Genomic DNA, 27973 nt, shown 5'->3' with positions numbered 1-27973 from the left:
CATTTTCCCTTCACTCGCTCTTCTGCTGCTCCCCATTCCTCTCCATTGCATTTGTTTTTTTACAAAACAAATTTGAGAGTTTGGTAGCTGCAATTTTCTACAAGAATGGGCATTCGGCCATCTTGGAATGGCAAGTAAAAAAACAAATATGGCAGCAGAATTTGGATCACACACACACACCTGTGAGTCGCGCCATATGCATGCATACTCTGTGACATGTGGTGGCCATCTTCTAATGGATTTTCTTTAACGGGCAACCCATTCAAAGTATGTAGAACAGAAATGCGTATGCATAGCAACACATGCATTTGCATGCCTGCACAAACAAGCATTGCAAAATCCAATGGGAGTGTAATTTAAAGTCACTACCTTTTGGATTTGCCAGTGCTTGTTTAAGATGGAGCTGTATTCACAATACCGGACTCCCTGTATCTCTACCTTGTGATCCAAATTCAATTTTTGTATTAAAGCATTTGAAAATGCATTTCTTAAGTGGAGTGGCATGCATTAGAGTCAGTGCGAATGAGACGAGATCATCCAATGACGACATAAAGCCAGAAGTCTATGATTCAGGTTGATATTACTCAGATGATGTACATGTGATAGTTTTATGCAGCAATAGTTGGGCACTAACTCGCATAATACAGATCCCTGCCTGGAGTTTAAATATGTAAAAACAAATAGTTATGAAATGAGCAGAATAGGGTAGGGCTTTGTTTGGTGAATAGCTTAGTCGGAAAAATGTGAGGAAAAACAACTTACCAAAAAAAATTTCCTATAAACACAAAACATATTTAAATTCAAGCAAAATAAATAATCAAGATAAATGTACTCACTTTTGATGGTTAATTGCAGATCCTCCGCGAAGAAGGTATTGGCATCCTTACATAAAACATCAGAATTCTGTCCTGAAAAGCCTGGTGTTTGAGGCATTAACTTGAAGAGGTGGTGGAGAAGTTTATTCAGACTTTTACTTTTTCGAAGATATTGTGAGTACAGCACCCGCAGCTGGTGAGAGAAAGTAAGTAATTTTCCTAATGTCTGTACGATGGGTTTTGAGCATGTGCTGAAACAAGACTGGCATTACATTTAACGCAAGAGTGTACACGTAGTTTATCAACACAACACTGCACCTGCTTGCAGCAATAAGGGTTAGACTGGCAAATGTAGAACTTTGATTGTGAATGTCCAAAGGTTAATAGTCCGTAAATGGACATGTAAATTTCAAACAAAGCACATATTTCCCCATCGAGGCTAACTGGGCATACACAACAGATACAAAGTACTCATACATTTATAGTATTAAAAATCATCCTGTCAGTCTCCTCCTCCATAGTAATTCCTAATTTCCCTCATATCCTCTACTCATCTCCCTATTCTACAAACCCTCTCAATCAACATTTACCAACTTTTTATTGTCACATATAGTTTGCCAAGGTTTACCAATTCTCTTGCGTAAAAAATTCCAAAACATCTTTAATGCACATTTTTAATTGAGATTTTTTGATCGAATAAAAACATTTGAATGAAGAAAACAGTTACACTCCTTATTGCACTATGTGCATAAATTAAATCTGGCTAGTACACTAACATAGTGTGTGTTTTAATGCATTGTTGTGTGACCTGGCTGACATACCCAGCATGCCCTTTTTTAGGCCTCGACTATGCAGCACAAGCTCTGTCTCTTTAAGACATGTTGTATTTATTCTGTGGGCTTACAGCCCGCCCATCACTTTTAATTTGTTGCTTTGCGTGTCATTCGCTACAGCTTGCTTCTCAAGGGTTTAATGTTTTTTAGATGTTCCTCCTTTTTATGTGTTGACCCCTCCCATGGAGCACTACCCTATTGCTTGTAGCCTTGCCCTTTTGTGGATGTAGGTTTGTTTATGCAACCTATTTGTTTCTTTTATTTTTGCTCATGTTTTCAGGATGCCAACTTTCCCTCCCGTGTGGTCTTGTTTGCTTTTTGATCCAAATGTGTTCCCCCGACGGGAGTTCAGCAAGGATTGCCGCAGTGCTAATAAACTTAAATGTAAAAAGCATGCTGAAATTCATGTAAAGTTCTACTGAAATGTAACACCTGATCTTTGCGCTTACATTCCATGTGTGTATCGAAAACATGTATGCACGAGGGATGTATGCCCTTTGCATGCCAGCTGGACTTTATGTGCACTGTCAGTAGGATTCTTGAAACCGGCTGGATCTATTTTGGATGGCTCTTGGTTTACAATGCCCCAGGATGGGCAGTGGTTAGAGCTTCACCAGGCAGTGGAAGTGCACTCTCTGCATTCCTGTTGTTGAGTGGCGACCAAGACCCCCAAAGTGTGGAAGGATGGAGACAGAGATGCTCAAAGATAGTCTATGAGGAGCGGGTAAGATTTTCCTGCACTTGGTAGATGGTGTGGAAGAGAAAGTGAGTCAGAATATTCTTTAGTCTCTCCTTCATTGTTGCTTCAAGAAGGCTAATGACAGCAGGTGTGGAGAGTTCACACTTCATGGTGTCCATGTATTAGATTTTTCTTTTTGAAGTCAGCAGTATCACTAACTTGTAAGTGAGAATTCACCTATCTCAAAAGCTGCGTCTGCATGAGAGACAGAAAATGACGATTGAAAGGGAACCACCTCAAACTGGTTGCAGAACGTTATACAGAACCTTACAAAGTGTATAAACATCTGATTGGACCATAATGATAAAAGAGGGACCCAAACCACCCCACTTTATTCCACGTTCAAACTGGTTCACTGACCAAGGAAGGGAGTGTTCCACAGAGTGTTTGTAGTAATGCTCAGAGACAAAGCTAATGAGAAAAAAAACAATACATTTATTATGGTCTCTTACAAGAATCTAAATGGGTATACTTCTGTAATGTGATGTGATATAGACATTATCTTTGCTGTAGTACAAAGATACATTCCCCATGAAAAGCCACACTACAGTCACACCGCAGTTTTCAATTGAAGGACTTTACCTTCAGGTTCTGTTTTTCATTGGGGTAAATTTAGGAGGACAAGGCTTTTGCATAAGACAAATGTAGGTGTACTGGAAATGGGCTAGCAGAGAAACTCCACGATTTTGTCTTAACAGTATAGAAAATGAGCATGCGCATAAGACCAAAAGTGGCAATATTTCACTAATCTGACACTGCTTGCAATCTGCAAAAAGCAATAACATCGTACCATGGTGTCAGCTATACACTTTGTGAGAAATCGACTGTGCACTGGAGCTGTTTGTAACTGGTTTCGAGAACTTCACCAGGTGAAATGTGAGTCAATAAATGCTCATGCCCAGGAGTTTGGTCTCTCAAAACATGACAACGTTGAATTACTACAGCTCAGGGAAAGGTTTATGCGCAATACGAATAAATAAAATTAAAATCAGTTGCACAAAACAATGCTTGCTGGTGATAAATGTCTACTAGCTACAACTGTCGAAACATTGATGATGTATTACATTATGGGTATGTCTGGCAAAAGTATATAAGCCTAAAATAAAGCCTAAAAAAGAGGATGGGGAGAGAGCACAGGTGGTACAAGGCAGGAAGCAGGTTCATGCATGTCTTTAAGAAATATCAGTCTTTGGGCCACTTCTTGCAGGAAGGAAAATGTTCCTGCAACGTCGCAATTCATGCAAACTGTAAGGAGGCACCCACTGGCCAAACAAAAAAAGATTATCATACATTTCAAAGTGATGCCCAAGCACCTTCAGAGGACTTCATAGCCTCTTGGTTCATAGCCTCTTGGTGGCACTGGTCTGGGCGGGTAAGCACAGCAGGGTGAGCCTCCAAATACTTAAGCTAAAACCTACACAAGCAGGGCTGGGTCTTCCGGACCTTGAGCTTTACTACCTGACATCACAGCTGCAACATGGGGCCAGATAGTGCGTACATGGAGATAACAGGGAGAAACGTCCCTTGGCCGGGGCCCCAGAAATGGCACACCTGCCGTCTATATTGATGGAGGGATCACAGCAAAATAAAACCTGCCCATTCATACTTCAACATGTCACCCGGGAGTGGGGGAGTGCCAAAAAGAAGGTGTTCCAAACAGCGTAGTTTTCCAGAAAGCTCTCGATATTGTGGATACCTCCGTTTGCTGACCTTAGTCATGCATTATCATTGGCTGGGTAGAGAGGCTGGGATGTGAGTTGCTGGGTGACCTACACCAGGCAGGTAACTGTCTTACCTTTGAAGAAGTGCAGGAGTTGTTTGGGGTGGGACTGGGACAGCTCTTACAATTTGTGGACCCGGCCAGGGTAGCGAAAAGACTGGCCTGACTTTCCAGGCACGCCAAGAGAGGCCTCCATGCTGGGTGTAATATTGGAGTTTGATCCTTCAGGAGACTAGTGTCCCATATCTATCGGGCCATAAAAGATGACTAGTCACAGGCTGCCTACAGTGCTTGCAATGGCTAGGAGGCGGAAATACAAAAACCTATCCCGGCTGCAGAGTGGAATAAGGCCTGCACCCTGGTGAAGGAATTGTCCAGTAATGTTCAAGTCAAATGAAGTTTTTATCAGATGAACAAGTTACTTACCTTCGGTAATGCATTATCTGGCTCTAGCTGCAGATTTCTTACCTTTAAATTTCCCTGGCATCACGCTGGATCCGGAAACACTTGCTGAGCAATACCCCTTGCGTGCGCCATCTAGTGGCTCCACTCAGCTCCGTGTGATGTCATCGGCGTCGTTAGCATAGGTTAGGACGTTACGGTACTTGTATAGGCACCACCCAGGCGCGCGGACGACAGTACTTTTTATCCATGCCAGAAGCATGTAGGCAGAAAGTAACCCTTGCTCTACAATATCAGTCCCCACAGCGGGGAGGCATGGGTAGTGCTGTCAGGAATCAGCAGCTGCGTTACCAAAGGTAAGTAACTTGTTCATCTGATAGAAACTTCTAGCTGCAGATTCCTTACCTTTGAATTAGATACCCAAGCCATACCATCCAGGTGGGGTGTTGCGGACCAATACCTCAAACTAGAAAGTCCTGCAGGACTGTACTGGAAAAATGCTCATCTCTGCAGACTTGATTGTCCAGGCAGTAATGTTTGGCAAACCTATGCAATGATGCCCACGTTGCTGCCTGGAAGATGTCTAGGACTGGTACACCCCGAGCCACGGCAATAGTCGCTGACTTTCCCCTGGTGGAATGGGCCCTTAATCCCTCAGGGGGCTGCTTCTTTGCCTGGGCATAGCAGATCTTAATGCAGAGAACGACCCAGCGAGAGATGGTCCTTTCCTGCACTGCCCTTCCCTTCTTAGCTCCCATGTACCCCACAAAGAGTTAGTTGTCCACTCGGAACTCCTTTTTGCGGTCAAGGTAGAACAACAACGCTCTTTTTGGGTCCAGTCAGTGGACATGCTCCTCTTCCTGGATGCAGGGGAGCAAAGAAGGTGGGCAAGTGATGGATTGACCCAGATGAAATGGGGTCACAACTTTTAGCAAAAAGGAATCCCGGGTGCGAAGCCCCACTTTGTCTGGAAAATACATTAGATAGGGAGGAAAGCAAGATTATGCCGGCAACTCACTCACCCTTCGGCAGATGTATTCGGAACTAAGAAGGCTGATTTGATGGTCGACAGACAGAGGGAACAATTGTGTAAAGGCTCAAAGGGAGCATACATCAGGTAGGTGAGAATCAAGATAAGGTCCCACTGTGGCATAACAAAGGGTGTGGGTGGAACCAAGTGAGTCAGCACTTTTAGGAATCTATTTACAATAGGAGACTTAAAGAGAGAGGGCTGGTCTGGCAGCCGCAAAAAAGCAGAAAAAGGAGAAAGAGCAGAAAGGTAACGCTTGGGTGTTCCCAAAGCAGAGCCCTGTTGGGCATGGTTCAGAATGAACAAAAGAACAGTAGAAAGAGAAGCAGAAAGAGGGTCAACAGACCTATCTGTACAGTATAATACAAATTTCTGCAAACGGCAGGCATATACCGTCTTAGTGTAGTCCCGCCTGGCGCCAAAATAAAGTTGCATACTTCGGGAGAAAGGTCGAAAGCCATCAACTGTCGCCGCTCAATCTCCACGTATGGAGGCGCAGAGTTGACAGGTTCAGGTGGAAGACCTTCCCTTGCTGCTGCGACAGAAAATGATCTCAAAGGGGCAGCCTGATTGGAGGATCTATGATCATCTTCAGAAGCTCTGGATACCGAACTCTCCTCGCCCAGTCCAGAGCCACAAGAATGACTTGGTTCAGGTCGCTCCTGATCATCTTCAGAACCCTGGGCAGGAGTGGTATAGATGGAAAGACATATCGCAGGACTGAGCTCCACTCACGATGAAAAGCGTCGCCGAGCGATAGCCACCATGGAAAATGACGTGCTGACACTGTGCGTTCTTTTCGGAGGGGAACAAATCCACCCAAGGTTCTCCCCACTGCTGAAAGAGACCTTGCCCCACCTCCGAATGGAGACGCCATTCATGATCCAATAGGCATTGACTGCTGAGTTTGTCTGCCCTGGCATTCAGAGAACCTGCCATGTGTTGTACCACCACTGTATGCCCTGCTCTTCCAGCCATGTCCAGAGAAGCAAGGCCTCTCGACAAAGGGTTCACAACCCCACCCCGCCCTTCTTGTTGCATTACCACATGGTGCTGGTGTTGTCCGTGAACACCTGCACTAACTTCCCCTTGACAGACGGAAGAAATGCCTTCAATGCCAACCGAATTGCTCGAAGCTCCAACAAATTTATGTGTAACCCAGACTCCGCCGGAGACTAGTGTCCCCCGATCTCCACCTCTCCCAGATGGCTGCACAAACCCAGAAGTGATGCACCTGCCACAACTGTAGGATCTAGTTGGGGAAGGAAGAGGTGTCTGCCATTGACCAAATTGCCGTTCATCAACCACCACTGCAGATCTTTCGCAGTCTCTTCAGAGGTATGAACCACATCAGTGTGATTTCCCTGATGCTGTGCCCACTGGAACTTCAAGTCCCACTACTGAGCCCCATACGCCACCAGGCATGCTTTTCTAACAGGATGCAGGAGGTCTGGACTTGCTGCTCGGGAGGGTAGACCGAAAACTGCATTGTGTCCAGAACAGCTCTGATGAAAGGGAGTGTCTGAGAAGGAGTCAGGTGTGACTTCGGCACGTTTATTAGATAAACCCAGCGAATACAAGAGGTTCGCAGTAGTTTGAAGGTGGGAGACGACAGCCTGGGGCGAAGACGCCTTCAACAGCCAGCCACCGAGGTAGGGGAAGACTGACACCCCTAACCTGCACAGATGAGCTGCGACCACTGCCATCATCTTGGTGCACACCTGAGAGGCGCTGGATAGGCCGAAGGGGAGCACAGTCAACCAAAAGTGCTTGCGGCCTACCTTCAACCGCAGGTAACGCCTGTGTGCCCAGCAGAACGGGGATTCGAAAATACACATCCTGCAAGTCCAGCGCTATAATCCATTCTCCTTGGTCTAGGGCAGCCACGACCTGAGAGTGAGCATCTTTAATTTCTTCTTTTTGAGGAAGAGATTGTCAGAACAATGATCTAAAATAGGCCGTAGTCCCTTGTTTTTCTTTGGAATCAGAAAGTAGCGGGAACAACAGCGACTGCCTACTTCTGAAACACGGACCCTTTCTATAACTCTCTTGGCCATGAGAACTGTAACTTCCTCCTGGAGCAAATTTAAATGAGTCTCCATTAGCAGTTCCTGAGTTAGCAGAATGGTAGGAGGAAAGGAAAGGAAGAGAATATCCTTCCTGAATGATCTGCAAAACCCACTTGTCTGATGTTATGGACCGTCAGTGGGGGAGATGGAGTCTCCCGCCAACTGGAGTAGTGTAATCTTGAGGAGTCAGACTAGGAGGCTGCGGCTGCCAATGGCAGGATGGTCAGCGACTTGTGGCTTCCATTCCTAGGCAGGAATGAACCGCATCAACGTCCTTGCACAGCTTGAGAAGCCTGCGCAGGACGGTGGCAAGAATGGGGCTGAAGCGGCTGGAAACCCCATTCGTTGCCACAATAGGAGTAAATGGTAAACTGCCCACGAAGAGTAGTAGAGAGGCCCAAGGATCTGGCCATAGCTTGAGAGAGTCCTTGACCTCACTAGAGTTGAATCCGATTTGCCTGGACATCACAGAGAAGCCAATTGTCCCAAGCCAGGCGTGGCGCCTCAAGGCTACTGTTGTGGAAATTAATCTGTCCAGCGAATACGTTGTATTAAGGCCACACCTGATGGTAAATTTTGTTGCATCTTTCCCGTCCTTAACAGCTTGAGAGACCACAGCCTGGCCTCTTCCGGGACTTGTGGCAGCACTTGGTCACCGTCTCCCAAAGGGAGTGGGAGACACGGCCCATTAAGCAGGCAGCATTCACCAACCGCAATGTCAGGCTGGAAGAAGAAAACATTTTCTTCTCAAATGAATCCAGCCTCTTGGATTCCCTATCCGGAGTAGCGGAATGGAATGCGCCCTGAGATGTAGAGGCCTGCACCACCAAACTTTCTGGGGCAGAGTGTTGGCTGAGGAACTTTGGGTATCCCACAGCTGGGCGATGGCAGCGGGTAACTGTTCTAATTACAGGAGCCCATGTGCTAGGCTTGTACCACATGCCTAGAAGGACATAAGTAAGTGTGTCATTAAAGGGCAAAAGGGGTTCTGAGGTGGAAGCCCCAGGCTGAGGCACTTTGGTCAGGAGATTAGTCCTGACCTCCACTGAGGGTAGCCCCAGTCCAAGGAGCTCAGTTGCCCTCTTAACCACCATGCAAAAAGAACAATTGAAGGACAGAATGTTAATTAATATCAAACATTCACCCCAGTACAGAGATATGGGCCTAAATCCTTCGTTGTTTTGCTCCTCATGCCATTCCACTTTAAACCCAGCCATATGCAAATCAGTCTTGACCCTGTTACCCATGGCAACAGTCCAGACCGTACTGGCAGGCCAGGTCGTCCCTGGACTGGAAACAAGCATTCTGGCATCGGTTTTGGGGCATCACCCCATATCAGCCAGGCTAGCTTGACTCCAGTGGCATGGAGAGCATAGGATCCACAGCCAGCTTGTTTCCTGTCCAGGGGGGCCCTGGCTTGGCAGTTCGGGACGGGCTGTTCCCATGAGGTACAGGGTCAAGACTGATTGACATATGGCTGGGTATAAACTGGGGTGTCATGGTGAGCAAAAGAATGATGGATTTAACCCACAACTATTGACTGGGGCAGAATGTATGATTTTGTCTGCATTCCGTTCATCATCTGTGTCTTTTGATTTCTTGCCTGAAGTGCTCCGGGGATGCCCAGATATGGGTCCCGGTCTCACTGTGTCACTGGATTCAAGCTAGTCCGGCTGAGAAGGGTTGTTGCTCCAAAACCGGTCCCAGGATTCTGTTTTTTGGTCCAGGGAGGGCCTGGCTTGGCAGTGCACGCAGGGCTGTTCCCATGAGGCACAGGGTGAAGACTGATTTGCACATGGCTGGGTCTAAACTGGGGTGGCATGGTAAGTACAATGAAGATAGATTTAACCCGGATCTATTGACTGGGGAGAATGTTTGATTTGCTCTGCATTCCATCCATCATCTGTGTGTCTTTTGCTTTCTTGATCTTAACCATCATGGCATAAGATACCCCCTACTCTGTAGCCACAGTTGGCGGAGAGAGCATGCCAGTATCTGGAGTGGTGTCCAGTCCACTGGCATCCCCACATTCCCCATACCAGTCCAACTGTTTTGCAGAGTCATCCTGGTGATCTAGAGGGTCCATAGACCCTTCCCATTCCTCTCTCGAGTCTAACACATCCACATGCTCAGGCGACAACATCGGGATGAGGATGGGGCTGGTGCCGCCGATGGGCACTGGCGGCACCGACTTCGGGTCTGAACCAGATCGGGGATCTAATCCCTGAGGCCCCACCAGCGCCTTGGCCAGAGCAGACATTGTCAATTCCGACGGGGCCCCTTCCATCCCTGCAGGGCCTGAAGCCTCACCAGAGGGGTCAGTACGCTCAAATACGCGGCACATGGCCTCATAAAACTCTTTAATAGGAGCGGGGTCGCTCAGGCTCCTGGAAATGGGGGGAGGAGCAAAGTCGACCCCGGCTCCTGCTCTGCAGAACCGTGAATAGAGCGACGGTGCTCGTTACCTCCTTTGTCGACGGACGACATTTGAGGTAAGACAAAGCCGATTGTACTTCTTCTTGTGCCTCTTCCCAAGGTGTCCCAACGGCCTCGAGTGGGACGAAGATGACTTTGGGCCCTGGGAGTGGATCCGCGACTTCCTCCTACTTGATCGGGACCCTTACCTCGGCGGAGTCTTGATTGATGGTGTCGGCTGTCGGGCCACAAGGAGCTTCAAAGCCCGCTCCCCAAGGTCTTCGGTGCGATGGCCCGACAGTCTGAGCACGACTACGGATCATGGACGCACTCAAGACACCATAGGCATATGAGGTGGGGATCGGTGAATGTCATTGTGCGGAGACAGGCCCCACACGGCTTAAACCCTGTCTTCATCGAAAACATCCCTCGTATCTGATGAAAAAAATACAAAAGTCAACAAAACGTTGAGAAAAAACCTGTCAAAAGCGACATAGGGGTAGCTCTTACCGGATCGGCACTTAACTAGCGCAGAAAGATAAGAACTGATGTTCGCACGCCTGGGTGGCACCTATATAGGCACTGCGACATCTTAACCGACTGTAACGACACCGACGACGTCACGCGGAGCAAAATGGAGCCACCCGATGGCGTGCACAAGGGGTATTGCTCAGAAAAAGTTTATGGATCCAGCCTCACGCCTGGGACATTCAAAGGTAAGGAATCTGCAGCTAGAAGTCTCTATCAAATTGACTCATTTTTATGTCCTACATCAAGCGTAGTTGGTTCCTACAAGACTTTTTTATAATAATGTATTTATTGAAACTTGCATAGTAAAACACAGCAGGTACATATTACATCGACATATGTATATACGAAAAAACAAGCATTGTGGGCTCTGCTGCTGCACCTTACGGAAGGATAAGAGTTTTGTAAACAACTAGTAAAACAGGCTACCATCAGTACAAACATGAGACAATCTGACAATCTCAGCATTCTTGTACAAAGTTAGGAACATTCTGATAAAGAAACATATCATATGGAGTCAATACACAAAGTGGTGGACAAATCATTTACCCCTACATACAGACACAGGTGAGTGTTTATCACATCTTTTGTCAATGTTTGGCTTGAGCGGAGAGCATCATTTTCTTAGGCCTATCGCAGCACAGTATAGTGCCATTGTGTTATAAAAGTGGTACAATTGCACAGATACAAGTAAAGGGTAATCCCAGCACAGCACTCCGGAACTATGTTATCAGGCCATCAGGCTCAGATGGGGGGGACTCCACTCTGTTCCATGACCATTGCAAGAACGGCTCCCAGATATCCCACGGCCGCGAGGCAGTCGGCATCAGATCTCAATATGCACCCAGCTGTGTGTGGCCTTATGTCACATCCGACAGCCAGTCCGCAAATTTAGGCCGGGTTCTACGTCCCCATTTCATAGCCACTTGACGTTTAGCATATAGCAACAATAAAGCATGCAATTTCCGACTTTTGGGTTCCGTATTTTCCACCCACCCTAGGATACCAAGGAGCGGGGAAGGACCATCTGCTCTATTCAGTATTTGATTTATGGCTACAAAGATTTCTAACCAGTACCCAGACAGAGCCAAACAGTTCCAAGCCACGTGCATAAAGGAAGCTCCTTCCGCCCCACATCTCCAGCATTTATCATCTTCTCTAATACCCATGCAGTGAAGAGCTAGCGGGGTGCGGTAGAACCTGTGAAGAAACTTAAAGTGGATAAGTCGAAGTTTGTAGTTTGGGGAGAGTTCTAACAGCTGTCTACAACAGAATGACCACTGGTCGTCAGTCAAGGATGTCTCAAGTTCTTCATTCCACAATTGCAGAGATTTAGGCACCACAATAGGGGATTGCTCCTGCATGGAGTTGTATAAGCGTGATACCAGTTTCTTCCGGGATGCCCTCGCTAATATGTTCTGGAGTGCTTTTAGGTGTGGCGGCTCCTCTGGGAACAGGTCCCACATCGCTTTGCATGCAGATTTGAGTTTGTGATATGTGAACGTGTCTCCAAAAGACAAAGGCTGGCTCTCTTCCGCGATCTGCAGATCCAGGAACATACCCTCAGGGTACAAATCCGCAAATGTGTACAGCTTAGATCCAGCGATGAATACATCTCCTCCGCCTTCTTCTAGGCAGGGTAGCATGGGGTTCTGTTTAAGGGGGATCGCAGGTGCGTATAACAGGGGTAGGGCAGCTCGCCTCTGCAGCTCGGGTCAATATCCCTTGTTGGCCTGGGAGTTTTGCGATATAGGGCAACACTTAAGGGCAGCGGAGCCACTGTGTCCAGCTCAACCGCCACATGTGGTTGGTAAGGCGTGGGATAAGCCCAGAAGTGCAGATATTGGGCCTGTGCACACAGCACGTATAATTGCATGTCTGGAGCACCCATGCCCCCCTGTCTCAGCGGCAGTGTTAACAATGCCCATGAGAGTCTAGCCTGACTCCCAGCCCACACCAAGGACAGTAAATGCGAGCGTAGACAAGTGAAAAAACATTGCATCAGTGGGATAGGGATGTTTGCGAACAGATAAAGGAATTTGGGCAATACAATCATTTTCGCAAGTGCAATTCTACCAGCCAGAGATAAAGGGAGTTTCGACCATATTGCCACCTTACTTTCAAGCCAGGACACCGCCCTTCCAAAATTTAGAGTCCAGAGGTCTTGGAGATTTTGGCTAATCCAAATTCCTAGGTATTTAACCTCATCAGCTTCCCATCGCAGCGGATAGTCAGAGTGCACTTCGGAAGTGTTATCGGTCAGTGGAAACATTACCGACTTAGACCAATTTATAGGAACACCTGACAGCCCCCCGAATTTAACAAATTCCCTCAATAGTGGATTCAGGTTTTCAGCTGGGTTATGCACATACAGAGTGACGTCGTCAGCGTATAGCGAGATCAGCAAGCTTCGGGAGCTGAATCCTATACATCTGGCGGTATGATGTTGCCTAATTCTGGCTGCTAAAGGCTCCATGGCGATTGCGAATATTAGAGGGGACAAGGGGCACCCCTGTCTGGTACCTCTGGAAATTGTGAACGGGTCTGATGTCATGCCATTTACTCTCACCCTAGCCTTGGGAGTAGTGTAAAGCAGGCAAATTTGATTTATGAACAACGGGCTGAATCCCATATGCTCCAGTATAGTAAAGAGATATGTCATTCAAGATAGTCGAATGCCTTTGTGGCATCTAAAAATATCACTACAGCTTGTACATCTGGATGCAGATAGTGCAATACAGAGAACACAGTTCTCAGGTTGTGTGTGGTTGCACGGCCAGGTATGAAACCTGATTTGTCCGGGAGGGCCACCATTGGGAGCAAAGGTTGTAAACGATCTGCTATTATTTTCGCATAAATTTTCACGTCGACATTAATCAGTGACAAGGGGAGGGAGGAGCCAGGACGGCGGCCAAGATGGCCGCGCGGACGCCCAGCTCCGCCGCTCGCCCTCATCTCCCATGGTTTCGTGCCCGCGATCCTGCACCCCAGCCACGGCTTTGTACGGGGGAATAGTAGCGGAGCCCGACCGTCCAACTCCGGTCCGCATACTGCCCCGGATGGCTTGGAAACGCCGTCCGGAAGCCTTCGGCCCTCAGTCCGGATAAGCCGGGACCTCGGGCTGCAGTATGGCCGCCTTGCAGTGGATAAACAACGGCCTCCAACGGCCATGATGGTCCGGAGCCCCGGAGGTGAAACTGAAACCTCCCTGCCGCAGACATCGAGTGCGCTTGCAGCGCCGGACCCACTATTTAAATGCTACAGTTCTTTTATTGGAGTTCCTTACATTGGGGACGATACGCTGCGAGGCAGAATTTATTGCCGGATCAGACTGTAACCCGAATGTGGTAGGGAGTGCGTGCTGCGGTGGCTGACTGGGGCTCAACTGCTACCCTCAGGGAATATCCTGCGACCTACACGTTCTCTGCTGCATTTTATCCGTTACTGCGGCGGCTCCATCTTTTGTGAATTGAGCCCTGAGGTCCCGGTTAACTGTCTGGTATGTAATGGCGCTTACAGTGAGAGATGTCTTGTTGGCCATCAATGACCTCCACACTACCCTAAAAGATTTGGGGGCGACTGTACGCCCTGCACATCGGATTCTTCCTCCTATCGTGGCGCACCCTGTTGCGGATGAGTCCAGCGAAGAGCGTCTGCCCTCCTTATCCCCGACGACCGCAATGGTTGACTTTCATATGTATGTGCCGCCGGATGGGAAGTTAGGGGAACATTATGCCTGGAATGAGGTGCCCACGACCCTCATCGATCTACTACCGGCTCCTTTGTTTCCCGACCATGGGCGCCACGCCCTACCACTGACTATCCTGATGCCTTGGAGAGCTTTCCCTCTGCTATCAATGTGGCTTTTGCGGGGGATTTGTGTGGCCTCAACTGATACTTTTGGTGCACCGCCTCTCACTGCGCACGGACTGGGTGGCGTGTTGACTTTTGTCCGGTCCGGTCAGGGCTGACCGCTGCTTCGATATCTCCTGAGTGTTCTTGGTGCCGAAGCGGAATGTTGATCGAATTGGAGACTTTACAATGACTGGGATGATCTTACAATGTTGCCTACGCTCCCTCTTAGTGGACTTCCGCTTTTTGGGGGTTGGGGGATTGGGGGTGAGTATGGGGCTGGAGCTATGGCCCTCCTCCGCTCTTTCCCGCTTGGGGGTCTTCTTGGGGCGACAGGCATGCCTAATGGGGGGGGGGGTGGGCCGTGGCCTTCCGCTGGTATGCAGGGTGGGGGGATGGGATGTGTTTTATGTTTCTTCTTTGTCTCTATGGCCCTCTTTCTCTTTCTTCTTTTTCTTTTCCTTTTTCCTAAACACCTTTTCGCCTAATTTGGGGTCGGGGTCTGATGTTAGTGGGGAGTTTACTATATCGTATCTTTGTGTGACATAGCTGCTGGTCCTAGTGCCTCGATGGTGGGAAAATGCGTCTCTGACATATGCCTTCCTCCTCTATGCTTCCCTCCATGCGCTTCGTGACTTATGATTGCTCTCCTGTTCAGTGATTAGCTTTAACTCTCTTCCTTGTCTCGTAAAATCGCACTCGACAAAATTATAAAATTAAACCTTTCTTATCCTTTTGCTATGGTTCTATGTTCAGTATGATAACGCACACTCATTGATTGCTTCAACGGCGTACTGTCTCCTTATTTTTCTTTTATCCTTTTGTCATATGTCATAGCGGCCGGCCCTGATGGGTTGTAGGCAGACGCTGTGTACTGTGCGTCTTACAAATAAAGGTTTTAAAAAAAAAAAAAAAGAAATCAGTGACAAGGGTCTGTACGAATCCAGGTATTGGCCGTCTTTATCGGGTTTCAGCAATGTTATGACAAGGGCTTCCCTCATAGATTCAGGCAGCGTTCCCACCTCTAGAGCCTCAGCAAACACCTCATGTAGCCGCGGGGCAAGCTCATCCACATACGTTTTATAGAATGCCGCCGTAAGACCATATGGCCCTGGAGCTTTATTCAGCGGGAGGGCTTTGATAGTTCTGGCGATCTCCTGGACTGTCACAGGGTGGTCCATTTACTGCCTATGTACGCTGTTGAACCATACAAGCGCTATGGAATCCAGATATGACGCAAGAGCGTCCTGTGGTGCAGCATGTGTGGACTTATACAAGGTGGAATAGTATGTAGTGAACGCCTGTAATATCTCACTTTGCCCCGTCGTCATGACCCCTGCGGTGTCAAAAATGGTGTGCACGTGTGTGGGTGGTGCGGAGAAGTTGATCATTCTAGCTAGGGTTTGACTGGGTCTGTCACCTTCACCATATCTTCGTGCCTCAGAATTTCAGCTTGCGCTAGGCCTCCTCAGCGAAGTCCAGTAGTTTAGTTTTAATTTGTGAGGCTGTGTCTGGTGTAGGGTCAGCGCAGAAAGATTGTTCAAGTGTTTTAAGCTCCCTCTCTATCCCAGCTATGGTGTTTCTGATGGCCCTCAAAACCCCCGCCTTGCGTGCTATGCATTGACCTCTTATGTCCACTTTAAAGGCGTCCCATAGAACTGCTTCAGTGGTGACAGAACCTTCATTGTTAGCAAAATAATCTTTTATGTCTTGTCTTATCTCTTCAGTGAAGGCTGCATCTTGAAGCGCATGTGGTGGGAGGCGCCAGGTGAAAGCCCTTGTGGGAGCCCCAGGAATTTCTAATTCTAGAAGACAGGGAGCATGATCAGAGAGGGAGCGGGCCAAAATTCCAACATCAACAGTCCAAGTGGCCACATCTTGAGATACCAGCCAAAAGTCCAATCTAGACCAGGCAGAGTGGTGTGCGGAAATACATGTTCCTAATCTAGTACATGCATTTCGGGACCTCCATATATCTATTAAAGAGCCTTCATTGATTATGTCTCTCAATCCCTGGCTGGCGTGTGGATGCAATTGCCTGGATGTGCCCTTTCTATCTAATGAATCATCTATGACCACGTTGAAGTCATCTCCCCAGATAACCGTTGGGCAGTCTAGAATAGTTATCTGCGCCCACACCTCCCTGAAGAACTCGGGGTCGTCTACTTTCGGCCCATAGACAGCCGCCAATATCACATTTTTGCCAAGCAGGGTTCCATGCACCACTACATATCTGCCATCTTTGTCACTTGTCACCGTGTGTTCTTTCCAGTCAATACCTCTACGCACAAGTATAGCTACTCCCCTGGCATAATTGGAAAATATAGCTGAGTATGTGGACCCCCATCTTGAATGTTTGAGCCTGGGTAGGGCCATGGAGTTCATGTGTGTTTCTTGTAAGAAACAGATGTCAATGTTGTGCCTAAGAAGATAGCTGTGCATCAATCTAGACTTTCTGCCATCATTCAAGCCCCTTATGTTCCAGGTTAGAACCTTTGTCAGACCCATTGACTCCGTCCTAAGTAGTGAATGTACCTTCTGATTGACCCATATTAGAACACTACATCAAAACGAATAAACTCATCCATGTAGCACTGACGACTCGCCAAACATCTCCGTTTCCCAGACCACCCTCCTCCCACACCAACCCCCCAATTAGGTTGTATCAAAACCCCCCCTAACACGCCAAAGGCATTAGAACAGTAGAACTTTTGATTTGCGGGAGACACCCCTCTGAGGCGCGGCATCTCGAGCGTACACCCCTGTTTTCACAGGGTGGCTGCACTATTGTAAGCTGTTTATCTAGTCTGAAGATCGAATATACCTCCAGGCAGCAAGGTCAAAAGACAATTGAAATATCACGCAATAGGAGTCAGATATAGAATCAGTTCACAACTCAAAATCCGGACAGCATTTTCAACACTCTGCACATCAATAAGAGCAAATCAACATGCTTAGTAGGTCCACTTTAGCAGTACTAGCGAGGGGTGAACCTTACCCAGAGGTAACAGCATATTAGGGCAATTAGACTTCAATCATTGTCACTCATTGGATTACCCCCCTCAACCTCAGTTTGAGCCTTTCTCTTGGACCTGGGCCCACTCACATGTTTCGCAAATTTGAGAGCAGATCTGGCATCGAGGAAGTGGTGTGTTGTGCCTTCGTGCACGACCCTTAGTTTTGCCGGGTACATGAGGGAGTGTGGGATTTCAGCCTGGAGCAGTAGTCTCTTGGCTGGCAAAAACTCTTCGCGGGCAGCTTGCACCAGTGGAGTGGAATCTGGATAGAAAGAAATGTTGTTCCCTTTGTGCGTTATCTTCCCTTTCTCCCTTGCCAAACGCAATATTAAGTCTCTGTCCTGGTAGTTTGTAGTTTCACTAGAATAGGTCTCGGCGTGGCCCCAACAGGTGGTTTCTTCCCCAGTGTTCTGTGCGCCCGCTCCACGGTGAACACCGGAGAGAGGCTCGGGTCAAAAATGTCATGTAGTAGTTCCGTAATGAAGATTTCCATTTTCCCCATCACTGTGGTCTACGGAATCCCTGTGACCCGAATATTACATCTCCGAGAGCGCGCTTCCAAATCGTCTACTTTGGCGCACAACGCCTCAACGTTATTTTCCATGTTGGTAATGTGCGTTTTGGTCTCCTGCTGGAACTCACTGCACTCCGTGTGTCGATTTTCAAGGCTGTCTAGCCGTGTTTCGTGCGTGGCAACCTGGGATCGTACATTATCTAATTGGACCGTCATGGCATCCAACTTGGTGTCTATACTTTTGAGGCTCGAGCGTACCTCAAGCATGAGTCGGCGACATCTATCTCTGGAGGAGCCTCTTGTGACGACCCTCCTGCAGCCATGAGGTCGTGTTCTGCTTGTTTGGACTGTCTTTCCTGTTCAAACGTGAACTTCGGCTGGCGGGGGTCCCCCTTACCCATGATGTGGTAATCAGGTTAGTCTTTCCCCACAGCTAATGAGCCTGCAGCAAGCATACTGGCCTTAGTAGCGTAGAGTGGGCACAGCACAATGCGGGTATCACAAGCCGGGCAGGCACTTCTCTTTACCCTCTGATAGTGCTTTTCTGTGTGCACGAGGTCGCCGATCAGGGAGTTATACAGGACAGTATCACAGCAACAGGAAATCCCACGATGTCGTGTAGTGGCCGTGCAGCAAAAGAGGAAGGCTACTGTGCGCAGGACGTCACCAAGGCCATGGGCACTCAACAGATTTATCAACGGCAGCGCGCTTTGCCGAAAATCAGGTCATAGGCCCGACTGGGTGCACGTGTTGTACTGTAGAGGCCAGCGCCCCTAAGATTCATGAAATCAGATCTGCATGTAGAAGTCAGGAGTCACCCCCGCTGTGCCAGGGCAGAAGCGGTCGCCGTCTGCAGCGCTAATACTCAGCCGCCGTGTCAACCCAATCAGGCGTAGCGCACATGACCCCCAGCGTCCATGCGCACAAGGCAGGCAGCAGTGGTATCTTATAACGTGGGTTCACCGCGCACAGCCACTATCCCTCCTGCACGGTATTAGGTCCTTCCTGCCCGCGCCATATGTGCCCAAAGTTCAATATTTTCAGTCCAGCCGCACTCGCGTTAGTTTTCGCGGCGAGTCAGCCCATCCAAGATGGCGGCCCGCCACACTTCCGATTCGTCCAGGCAGGCCGTTAAGTCAAGAAAGGGATACGTAATACCACATTAAGGATATTTGCACGGAAGTAGCCTTCAGCAGAGGCAGTGTCCTTACCTCACCTCCGTACGTGTGGGCTCTGTGCTGTTTCCCGTCTTCTCGCCTCACGAGCGGCCAGGCCTGTGCATCCCCGGCCTCGATTTATGCCAGAAACCTGGGCTTGTCCTCCGGTGCCTCCGGACCCCAACGCGATCCTGTCTCGGTCCAGGCAGCCGGAGCTTGCGGATGCAGTATCATTTGTGCCAGGACTCCAAAATTTAGGTCGATTGTGCCCCAGACCTTGCGAAGCCAGTATAAACCGAAATTGGGCATGTGTTACCCGAAACAGCTAGGATTTTTGCAGGATTTATAAAGCAGCCGGCGGAGCTCGCTAGTTAGGCGGCCATTTCGCTGCTCGTTCGGCCACGCCCCCCGGTTCCTACAAGACTTAGTAAAATATACCCCCCTAGCATGGACGAGTGCCTGAGATAATGGGGAGGTGGAGTGAGGTACATCCACATGATATGGAGCTGTGGCAGTTTAACTCACTATGGGCAGGGGGAACTACTTAAAATCACAGCTAAATACTGTCTATTGGGCCTTTTTACATGGTTTAAGGAAGGCAGGGTTCGTTACAGGTTTGCCCAACTGGGACTCTTGCTGGATAAGCGAAGAGTAGCCATCCGATGGCTATCTCCTACTGGACCCACAATCCTGGCATGGACTAGGCACATAGTGAATTGGGCATGGGCACAACTGAGACGTATGAGAGAAGTTTGTATGGACCAGCGACTGGAAGATGACTGTCAAGAGTGGCAGAGTATGGGCATGAAGGGGCTGAAGCGGAGGGGAAGGCAACGACAGCTGAGGCACTGGCTGGACAGGCACAGCCCAGTGATGAGGCTCGTAAAAGGTGTCCATCATAGTGTGACAATGCCTAGGCTGCGGAGAATACTGCCACAGCTATGCGGAGAGCCCAGTGACTGGTGTTAGAGTTGAATAGGGTCCTGCACAAGGGCCCACTACTGGAGGTTGAGACACTATGTGCACCACTGGGAATGCGACCAACAAGGGACCACGGGTGAGACTTATGAGGCCCCATTACGGGGAGTAGCGGATCTACCCTTGAGGTAACAATATGAAGTTGACTGGAACTCATGGCAGTAAGCATTGTAACCTCAACACATTGGCACAGCGGCAAGATGGATGTTATTGTGTTACTGACAGTACCTATGTCATTTTAGGAGCTTCTTTGTATTACATGATTAAACTTTTTTTTTAAGCAGTTAAAAAAAGGTGGTGCCCAGTACTAATAACTGTCAATTTAGCATTGGCATGTTTCAGCAAGTATGGACTAAAGAAAAAGAAATCTCTCATAAGCTAATAACTAAACATGTGTAGTTCGTCAGGAGTTACTGTGTTAAGAGTGACTTTTGTATGTAAAGATAAAATGTAATTTTTGGATTTATGATCATCTTATGGGAACTTTGCTGATCTTTTCAAGAGCCTCAAAGTTTATTAAATGGACTACGAAATTCTGCACCAATGTATCTCTATTAGTTCTGGAGCTGGATTAAGTTGTTGACCTGCACAGTTTTGCAACAGACTTCAAGTCTCAAAGAGTATGATGATACATGTAGTAAATAATATAGACTCACATGCCCTTTTATTACAAAAATTGCTAAAGGGTAAAATCCACAAACAAACATAAAATATACCGATGGAGCATTTAAAAAAGTTTCGATACGTACTTGGGGAGAAGCAGCTTTGAAGAATGTTAATAGTAACTTCCATGCAAGAAGATATCCTAAAACATAACAGAACTCTTCAGTTGACGGCTGTACTAGTACAAATTCTCCAACTGGAATGTCTTCTAGAATTTTATCCATTAAATCTTCAAGGGTGGCAAGGACAGACATGAGGGATGCTGGTGGAGAGCTAAAATATATATGCAAGAAGATTAAATGTAGTAGAACAAATAAGTGGCAACACTAGTTTAACATTTTCGTAGAACTATCAGAGTGTACATCTGATCTGCCAATTTAAGAAGAACTACAATGCAAAATGTTAATCACAGCTTTTTCCCATATCACTAGAAGCCCACTGGCAAGCTGTTAATAGAGAAGGTGCGCTTCCCAGCATCCTCTACGTTAACAATATATGTGAGGATGTCGGTGGGAGCAGAGCATAAATGCTATTAGTAAAACATAACACAAGTCTAATATATTCTAATGGCAGCATCTAGAAGGCATTCACAAGCAACCACAAATTATTTTCTCTCTTACTAAACAAAGGGTAAATAAAAGGTATTTCATTCTATGCCTCTTACTTTTCGGGACTAAATGAGAGCAATTAAGACACACTGTAAATTATTTGGTTGTACAGTGAAATTGGCAAAAATATTTATTAAATAACTATAAAACTTTTTGATATGCTAGAAATTTTGATTTTGGAAATAGTGGAAATAACCAACCAAGTCAAACACCAAAGCTTTAGATCTCTTTGCCAGAAGATATTAGACACACTCCTTCTTTCATGATCTTTTTGTTAAAAGGTTAGAAGGCTACTTTATAAAAGAACACCTACTAACATAGTGATCAACCACTGATCAAATCATGTTTTACATTGATCTATCACTCTTCTCTAGTTAGGCTGTTGTAGTGTATTTGCATTTATATGTTATTCTATCTACAACGCTCTGCTACCTTGAAGTGAGGCTGACACCCTAGAGGTAAATAAAAAAATATATAATAAATAAATATGCACCAATGGATATACACATCCCTCAAACTGTAAGAATGTCAATAAACCATTAACTAAATTCCACTAAGCAGCCAAAAGGTGTTATTTACTTTGCATCACTTTCAACCTGTGTAGATCTCTAAAAGGGTACCCAGAGGGAATAGAAGCCCTAGAACCATTCCTTCTAGAAATGCAAATCTTATTGTTGTCCTTAAAGTGATGAGTGTATATTAAGCCTACAATCTGGACCATATCGGAAATGATTTCATAAACTCAATTCCATTAGAAAAAACGTATACTTGAATATAACTACATAAAAACATACAGACTAGGTTCCTCTTCTTCATCACCGTATGATTTCAGATCTTCATTATCATACTGAGGCAACTCTGGCATTACTCTGTAATAAAAGTTAGAGTATTACTTTTAAATATTTTTAGGCCACATCACAAGTCAAAACGTTAATCATAAAAGCATAATATTAACCAGAAACATGTGTGTGTGTGTGTTGTGTGTGCGTGTGTAGTGTGTGTGTATACGTAATATATATATATATATATATATATATATATATATATATATATATATATATATATATATATATATACTAGCAGCCCATCCCAACGTTGTCCAGGTATGAATTGCTGCCGGCCAGTAGTATTTTGTTTTTTAGGATTATGTTTTGATAGCATTTCTTATCTGTGACAGGCCTGCGAAACGCTCCGATTCACAGCGCACTGCTGATGCACTTAAGAGTGCGCGTTCAGTAGTGTGTGAACTTGAGTTTCCCTACTTTATTTTTCCTTGCAATATTATATAGCACGAACTCGACAACATGGCATGAGCACAATTTACATTACAGAAGAACACATTTATTTGTGGTAGGCACGGAGAGACAAAGTGATTTGCCTGGAATCACAGGATGTTGAGCTGATGCCGAGATTCGAACGTAGCTCCCCAGTTCTACAGTTCGCAATTCTAGAACTTGTGGCGGGAGGTGTGTCTAAAAGTGCATGTCGGTGCTTAATGAGAGAGACCTGTGCATTTTTCAAATGGGTGGTGAAAAAATATGAGTATGTTGCTGGAGATGTAGGCCGCCGTGCCACCAATGTACTTACCGGGGGAGGGTAAACACGAATTATTCTGCAACTTTCTTTCCGCATACCATCACTCCGCATACTTTCATTACGAAAGTACCATGACTTTGCCACGCATACATTTACAACGAAATTCGTTGTAAAAGCATGAATGGTAAAAGCATGTTTTTTTAAATGTTTGGATATGGTAAGTATGGGTATAGGGGTATATGTTTTGGGGGTACTGAGGTATATGTTTTGGGGTGTTTGGGTATTTTAAGGGTTCAGATATAGTTTTGGGTTATAAGGTACAGGGGTAGTTTTAGGGTTTAGGGATAGGTATGGGTTTAGGGGTGCAGGGATGTATTTAGGGTTCAGGACTAGGTTTGGGTGTTGGGGTACAGGGGTATTTTTAGGGTTCAGGGGTAGGTTTGGGTTTTGGGGTACATGGGTATTTTAAGGGTTCAGGGCTAGGTTTGGGTTTTGGGGTACAGTGGTATTTTTAGGGTTCAGGGCTAGGTTTGGGTTTTGTGGTACAGGGGTATTTTTAGGGTTCAGGGTTAGGTTTGGGTTTTGTGGTACAGGGGTATTTATAGGGTTTAGGACTAGGTTTGGGTTTTGGGGTACAGGGGTATTTTTAGGGTTTAGGGATAGGTTTGGGTTTTGGGGTACAGGGTATATTTATAGCGTTAAGATGGGTTAGTGTTTAAGGGTGTTGGGGTATTTTAAGGAGTCAGGGTGGGTTATGATTATGAGGTGTTGGGGTATTTAAAGGGAAGAGGGTGGGATTAGCACACGATATGAGGCATGGCATGAAGGGCGGAACGTACCACACGCCCCCAGCACACGCCCACAGCACAACACAGACACGCCCACAAGGGACTACTTTGCTGGCACGGTTCTTTTACCTTTTAACTGTATATGGTGGGCGTCTGCATAGCCTATGTCCTTCTGCTGCAACTGCCCTTTCCGAAGCTGTATTGGGTGTTGTGATTGGTGCTGTGGTTCCTGAGATTACCCGCCTCAAAGGATTGGGCTCTCTCTTTATTATATTAGTATGGATATATATATATATATATATATATCCAACCACATCCAGGACCCAATATTGGACTGGCCACTCTGAAGCTGTTTGTCAGACATCATCTTTATTGCAGCATGCTGGTGAAGCTGGGAACAGAAAGACACTCTCAGTCTAGTATCAGTGCCAAACGCGTTTCGAGAGTCAAAGGCTCTCTTCATCAGTGGCTTGGTAAGTTTAAAATGAAGCAGCAGCATGATACATTTTCAAATAGTTAGCACCTGCCCTCCTTTGGGCGCGGCCTTACACGGCCTTCTGGGTGCTGTAGTTTCAAAGTTATTTAATCCAAGTGGATGCGCCCTTCATAAACATTGTCCATATATACATCCCAGTCAGGTGACAGTGATACATTCTGACCTCGACTCACCCTGCTTTGTTGTTGCAACAAGGTGCGGGAACGAACGCACGCCTGGATAGCGTTCGCTCCCCTTCCGCCTGTGAGGTGCTGTAACCAATGTTCGTAACAGCCAGGTTGAAAAATTCTCTCAAAGGGCCAAGTCATGCTGCTGCTTCATTTTAAACTTACCAAGCCACTGATGAAGAGAGCCTTTGACTCTCGAAACGCGTTTGGCACTGATACTAGACTGAGAGTGTCTTTCTGTTCCCAGCTTCACCAGCATGCTGCAATAAAGATGATGTCTGACAAACAGCTTCCGAGTGGCCAGTCCAATATTGGGTCCTGGATGTGGTTGGATATATATATATATATATATATATATTTTTTTTTTTTCACGGAAAAAAAACATAGGTTTCAGGGAAGTTATAATTATAAATTAGTATTCAAAAAACCTTTGAAATTCACTGAAAAAAACATAGGTTTCAGGGACGTTATAATTATAAATTAGTATTCAAAAAACCTTTGAAATTCACTGAAAAAAACATAGGTTTCAGGGACGTTATAGTTAGTTGGACATTTCCCTCATACAACACCTTATTTCCCTCATACAAAACCTGAGAAATTCTACAGTTATAGTTAGTTGAGCTATCTATAACTTGCGCCCTCGCAATGCACTGCTGATGACGTCACATATTACATCATTCATGGCATGGTCAGTGACATCGCTGATGACATCATCCAGTGACTGTATGTTTCTGTAAAGTTTAAATATGTTTTATATATATATATTGGCCAAGTTGTATTGAAGAATGAGTGGGTGTATAAGTGTCTGGATGGAGGATTTAGTAGGTGCGTGACTGACTGCATAAGTGGGTGATTGAATGTGTCTTACTGAATGAATAGGTTAGTGACTAAACTGTGTGAATGTCTGTATTAGTCTGTCTATTGCTGTGTAAGCTGCTGCATTGGTTGGTGAGTAGCTACATGAGTGTCTATATGGGTTATTGATTGGTTGCATGAGTATTTGTATGGGTGCCTGAGTGTGTGTGTGTGTGTGTGTGTGTGTGTGTGTGTGTGGGTGGGTGGGTGGGTGGGTGAGTGGGTGGGTGAGTGAGTGGGAGGTGTGTGAGTCTGTGCATAGATGTGTGAGTGCTTCATTCACTGGGTGTATGGGTTCAAGAGTGCATTTGGAAACAGCTGTACGGGTGGGTGAGTGTGTGTATGGGTGAGTTGAAGAGTGAATAGATATCTCAGTGCTACATGTCCAAGCAACTACATATGTAAAACACAGTGCACGTGAGAATTGGAGTATATAAATGACTATGCGTGAGAGGCAGTGATTGTGAGAGTGGCTGTATGGATCAGTGTGTACTTGTATCATTGATTGTATAAGAGAGTAAGTATATGTTAGTATATGTATGAATAAGTGAGGTTGTGTGTGTATAACTGTACAGGTCAGTAAATAGAAGTGTGATTGATTCTGTGAATGAGTGACTAGATGTGTGAGTAACTCTGGATGAGTAGCGGTGTGTGTGTTTGTATAGGTGTAGGAGTGCCTATAATAGTGTTGTTTTGATGAGTCACTCCAGGTATGAGTGACTGTATGGGTGAATGACTAGATGTGTGTGTAGACCTATGATTCAGTGAGCGCATAAGTAGTAACTGGCATTGGTGTCTCTATTGTTTTGAAAATGGTAGTTTGTATTTTAGAGTGGGTGTATCAAAGGTTTTATTAAGGTATGAGGAGGTGCATCAGATTTTCACGTGGATGATGTCATCAGTGATGCCATCAGTGATGTTACTGACCATGTCATGAATGATGTAATATGTGACGTCATCAGCATTGCATTGCGAGGGCGCAAGTTATAGTTAGCTCAACTAACTATAACAGCGGAATGTCTATGGTTTTGTAAGAGTGAAATGTCCAGCTAACTATAACGTCCCTGAAAACTGTTTTTTTCAGTGAATTTCAATGGTTTTTTTAAATGCTAATTTCCAACAATGCCTACAAAGGTAGAACATGTGAAGAAAGAGGAAGAAAAGCGCAGAAAGAAGCAAGCCAAATGCTAAGAGAGTCAACAGAAGTCCAGAAAGACGAAGAAAAGTGCAGGAAGAAGCAAGCAATGTGCAGAAAGAACCAACAGAGGAGCAGAAAGTCCTCCTCTGCCCCTAACTTTTTACTGACGGGTACTGGTGGTAACTGGCTGACTGACCAGGACCGGAGCCAGTGCTATGCTAAAAGACACTTAGAATACAGTGAAAACACCTACATACACTAGGGAACACTATGCGTTGGGGTACCCCTGTGATTAGCATGACCTCCTCTGTAATTGCCATGAGTTAGTGCCTGGGTCATTGCATGACTACATGGGTACTGAGTAGATGATTAGATAACTGCAAGGAGAGTGCATGGTGAATTTATAAGTGCTTGGGTTTTGACTGACTGATTGCATAAGTACACACATGTCACATCAGGCCCGCCCCCTCCGTTCACCACTGTGCAAACGCGCCCCCTCCCGCCTTTTAAGTTGGGGGATTAGTTCCCCTTGAGTCCTGATGGTCCCTGGAGTCCAACTAGCCCACCAGGTACCTCCAGTTAGCGCCACAGATCGGCGTTGCATAGTGGTGTAAAAAGGGGAATGGCCTCTGAAAACCTCTCTGCAACGCAGCTCTTTGGCGCTTACTGGAGGTACCTGGAGGGCTAGTTGGCCCCCAGGGACCCTCAGGATTCAAGGGGACTTAATCGCCCAACTTCAAATGTGCCACAGGGCGCGTTTGCACACTTGTCACATCAGACCACGCCCCCTCCCTGCATCACTGTACAAACGCACCTCCTGATGCGTTGTAAATTAGGTGATTAAGTCCCCTTGAGTCCTGAGGGTCCCTGGGGGGGACCCTCAACACCAGCACCCTGCTCGACAACCTCGCCAATCTTGGACTCAAGCAGCTGGTGTCCACACCCACGCACCTCGCCGGACACACACTCGACGCAGTCTTCTCCTCCAGCACAGACATCGACTTCAGCCACGCTACAGAGCTTCAATGGACGGACCACAGCTGCGTCCACTACACCTTCAAGAGGACGACGACCCACCACCACCAGCAACAGGCCGCCCGCAGAAGCTGGAACAAGATCACAGCAGACCAGCTGGCTACCTCCCTGAGCCAGCACCCTCCTGCCAGCTCAGCGAACCCCAGCCAGGCCGCCGACAACCTCACGAAGTGGATCAGCATCTGCGCGGACGAGCTCGCCCCGCTGAGGACCCCGCCCAGCAGACCCGGCAGCAAGAAAGCGCCGTGGTTCACCGCCGCACTCAAGAGCTCCAAGAAGAACTGCCGAGCCCTCGAGAAAGTCTGGAGAAGGGAACCTACACCGGACAACAGGACCACCCTCAAGCTGGCCACTCGGAAACACCACCAGCTGATCCGCGCCGCCAAGAAAACTGCATTCAAGGACCGGCTGGACAACAACGCACACAACAGCAAAGAACTCTTCAACATCGTGAAAGAGCTATCCAACCCCAGCGCAGGAAACAACGACATCACCCCATCGCAAGACCTCTGCGACTCCCTCGCCTCTTACTTCCACAACAAGATCGCGGACATACACAACAGCTTCAACAACCAACCAACGCACACCACGACCGAACAACCACCCCCACCACCACCC

The 27973-nt window shown here is 46.8% G+C and overlaps 1 protein-coding gene across 1 annotated transcript in view; it reads right to left on the bottom strand.

Annotated features, from left to right (window-relative positions):
* LTN1 (listerin E3 ubiquitin protein ligase 1) overlaps positions 1-27973 on the bottom strand; it is a 406396-nt gene that overhangs the window by 63072 nt on the left and 315351 nt on the right. Inside the window, exons 24-26 of the mRNA XM_086934025.1 lie at positions 22135-22209; positions 20819-21005; positions 837-1008 (exon numbers count right to left, since the gene is read on the bottom strand). Of these exons, the coding sequence (XP_086790151.1) occupies positions 837-1008; positions 20819-21005; positions 22135-22209 (434 nt within the window). The remainder of the gene's footprint in view (positions 1-836; positions 1009-20818; positions 21006-22134; positions 22210-27973) is intronic.

The sequence above is a fragment of the Lissotriton vulgaris genome, chromosome 8, assembly GCF_964263255.1.
Source record: "Lissotriton vulgaris chromosome 8, aLisVul1.2, whole genome shotgun sequence".
Lineage (NCBI taxonomy): Eukaryota > Metazoa > Chordata > Amphibia > Caudata > Salamandridae > Lissotriton > Lissotriton vulgaris.
The sequence above is the reverse complement of the archived record's forward strand: the minus strand, read 5'-3'. Positions and strand labels throughout refer to the sequence as shown.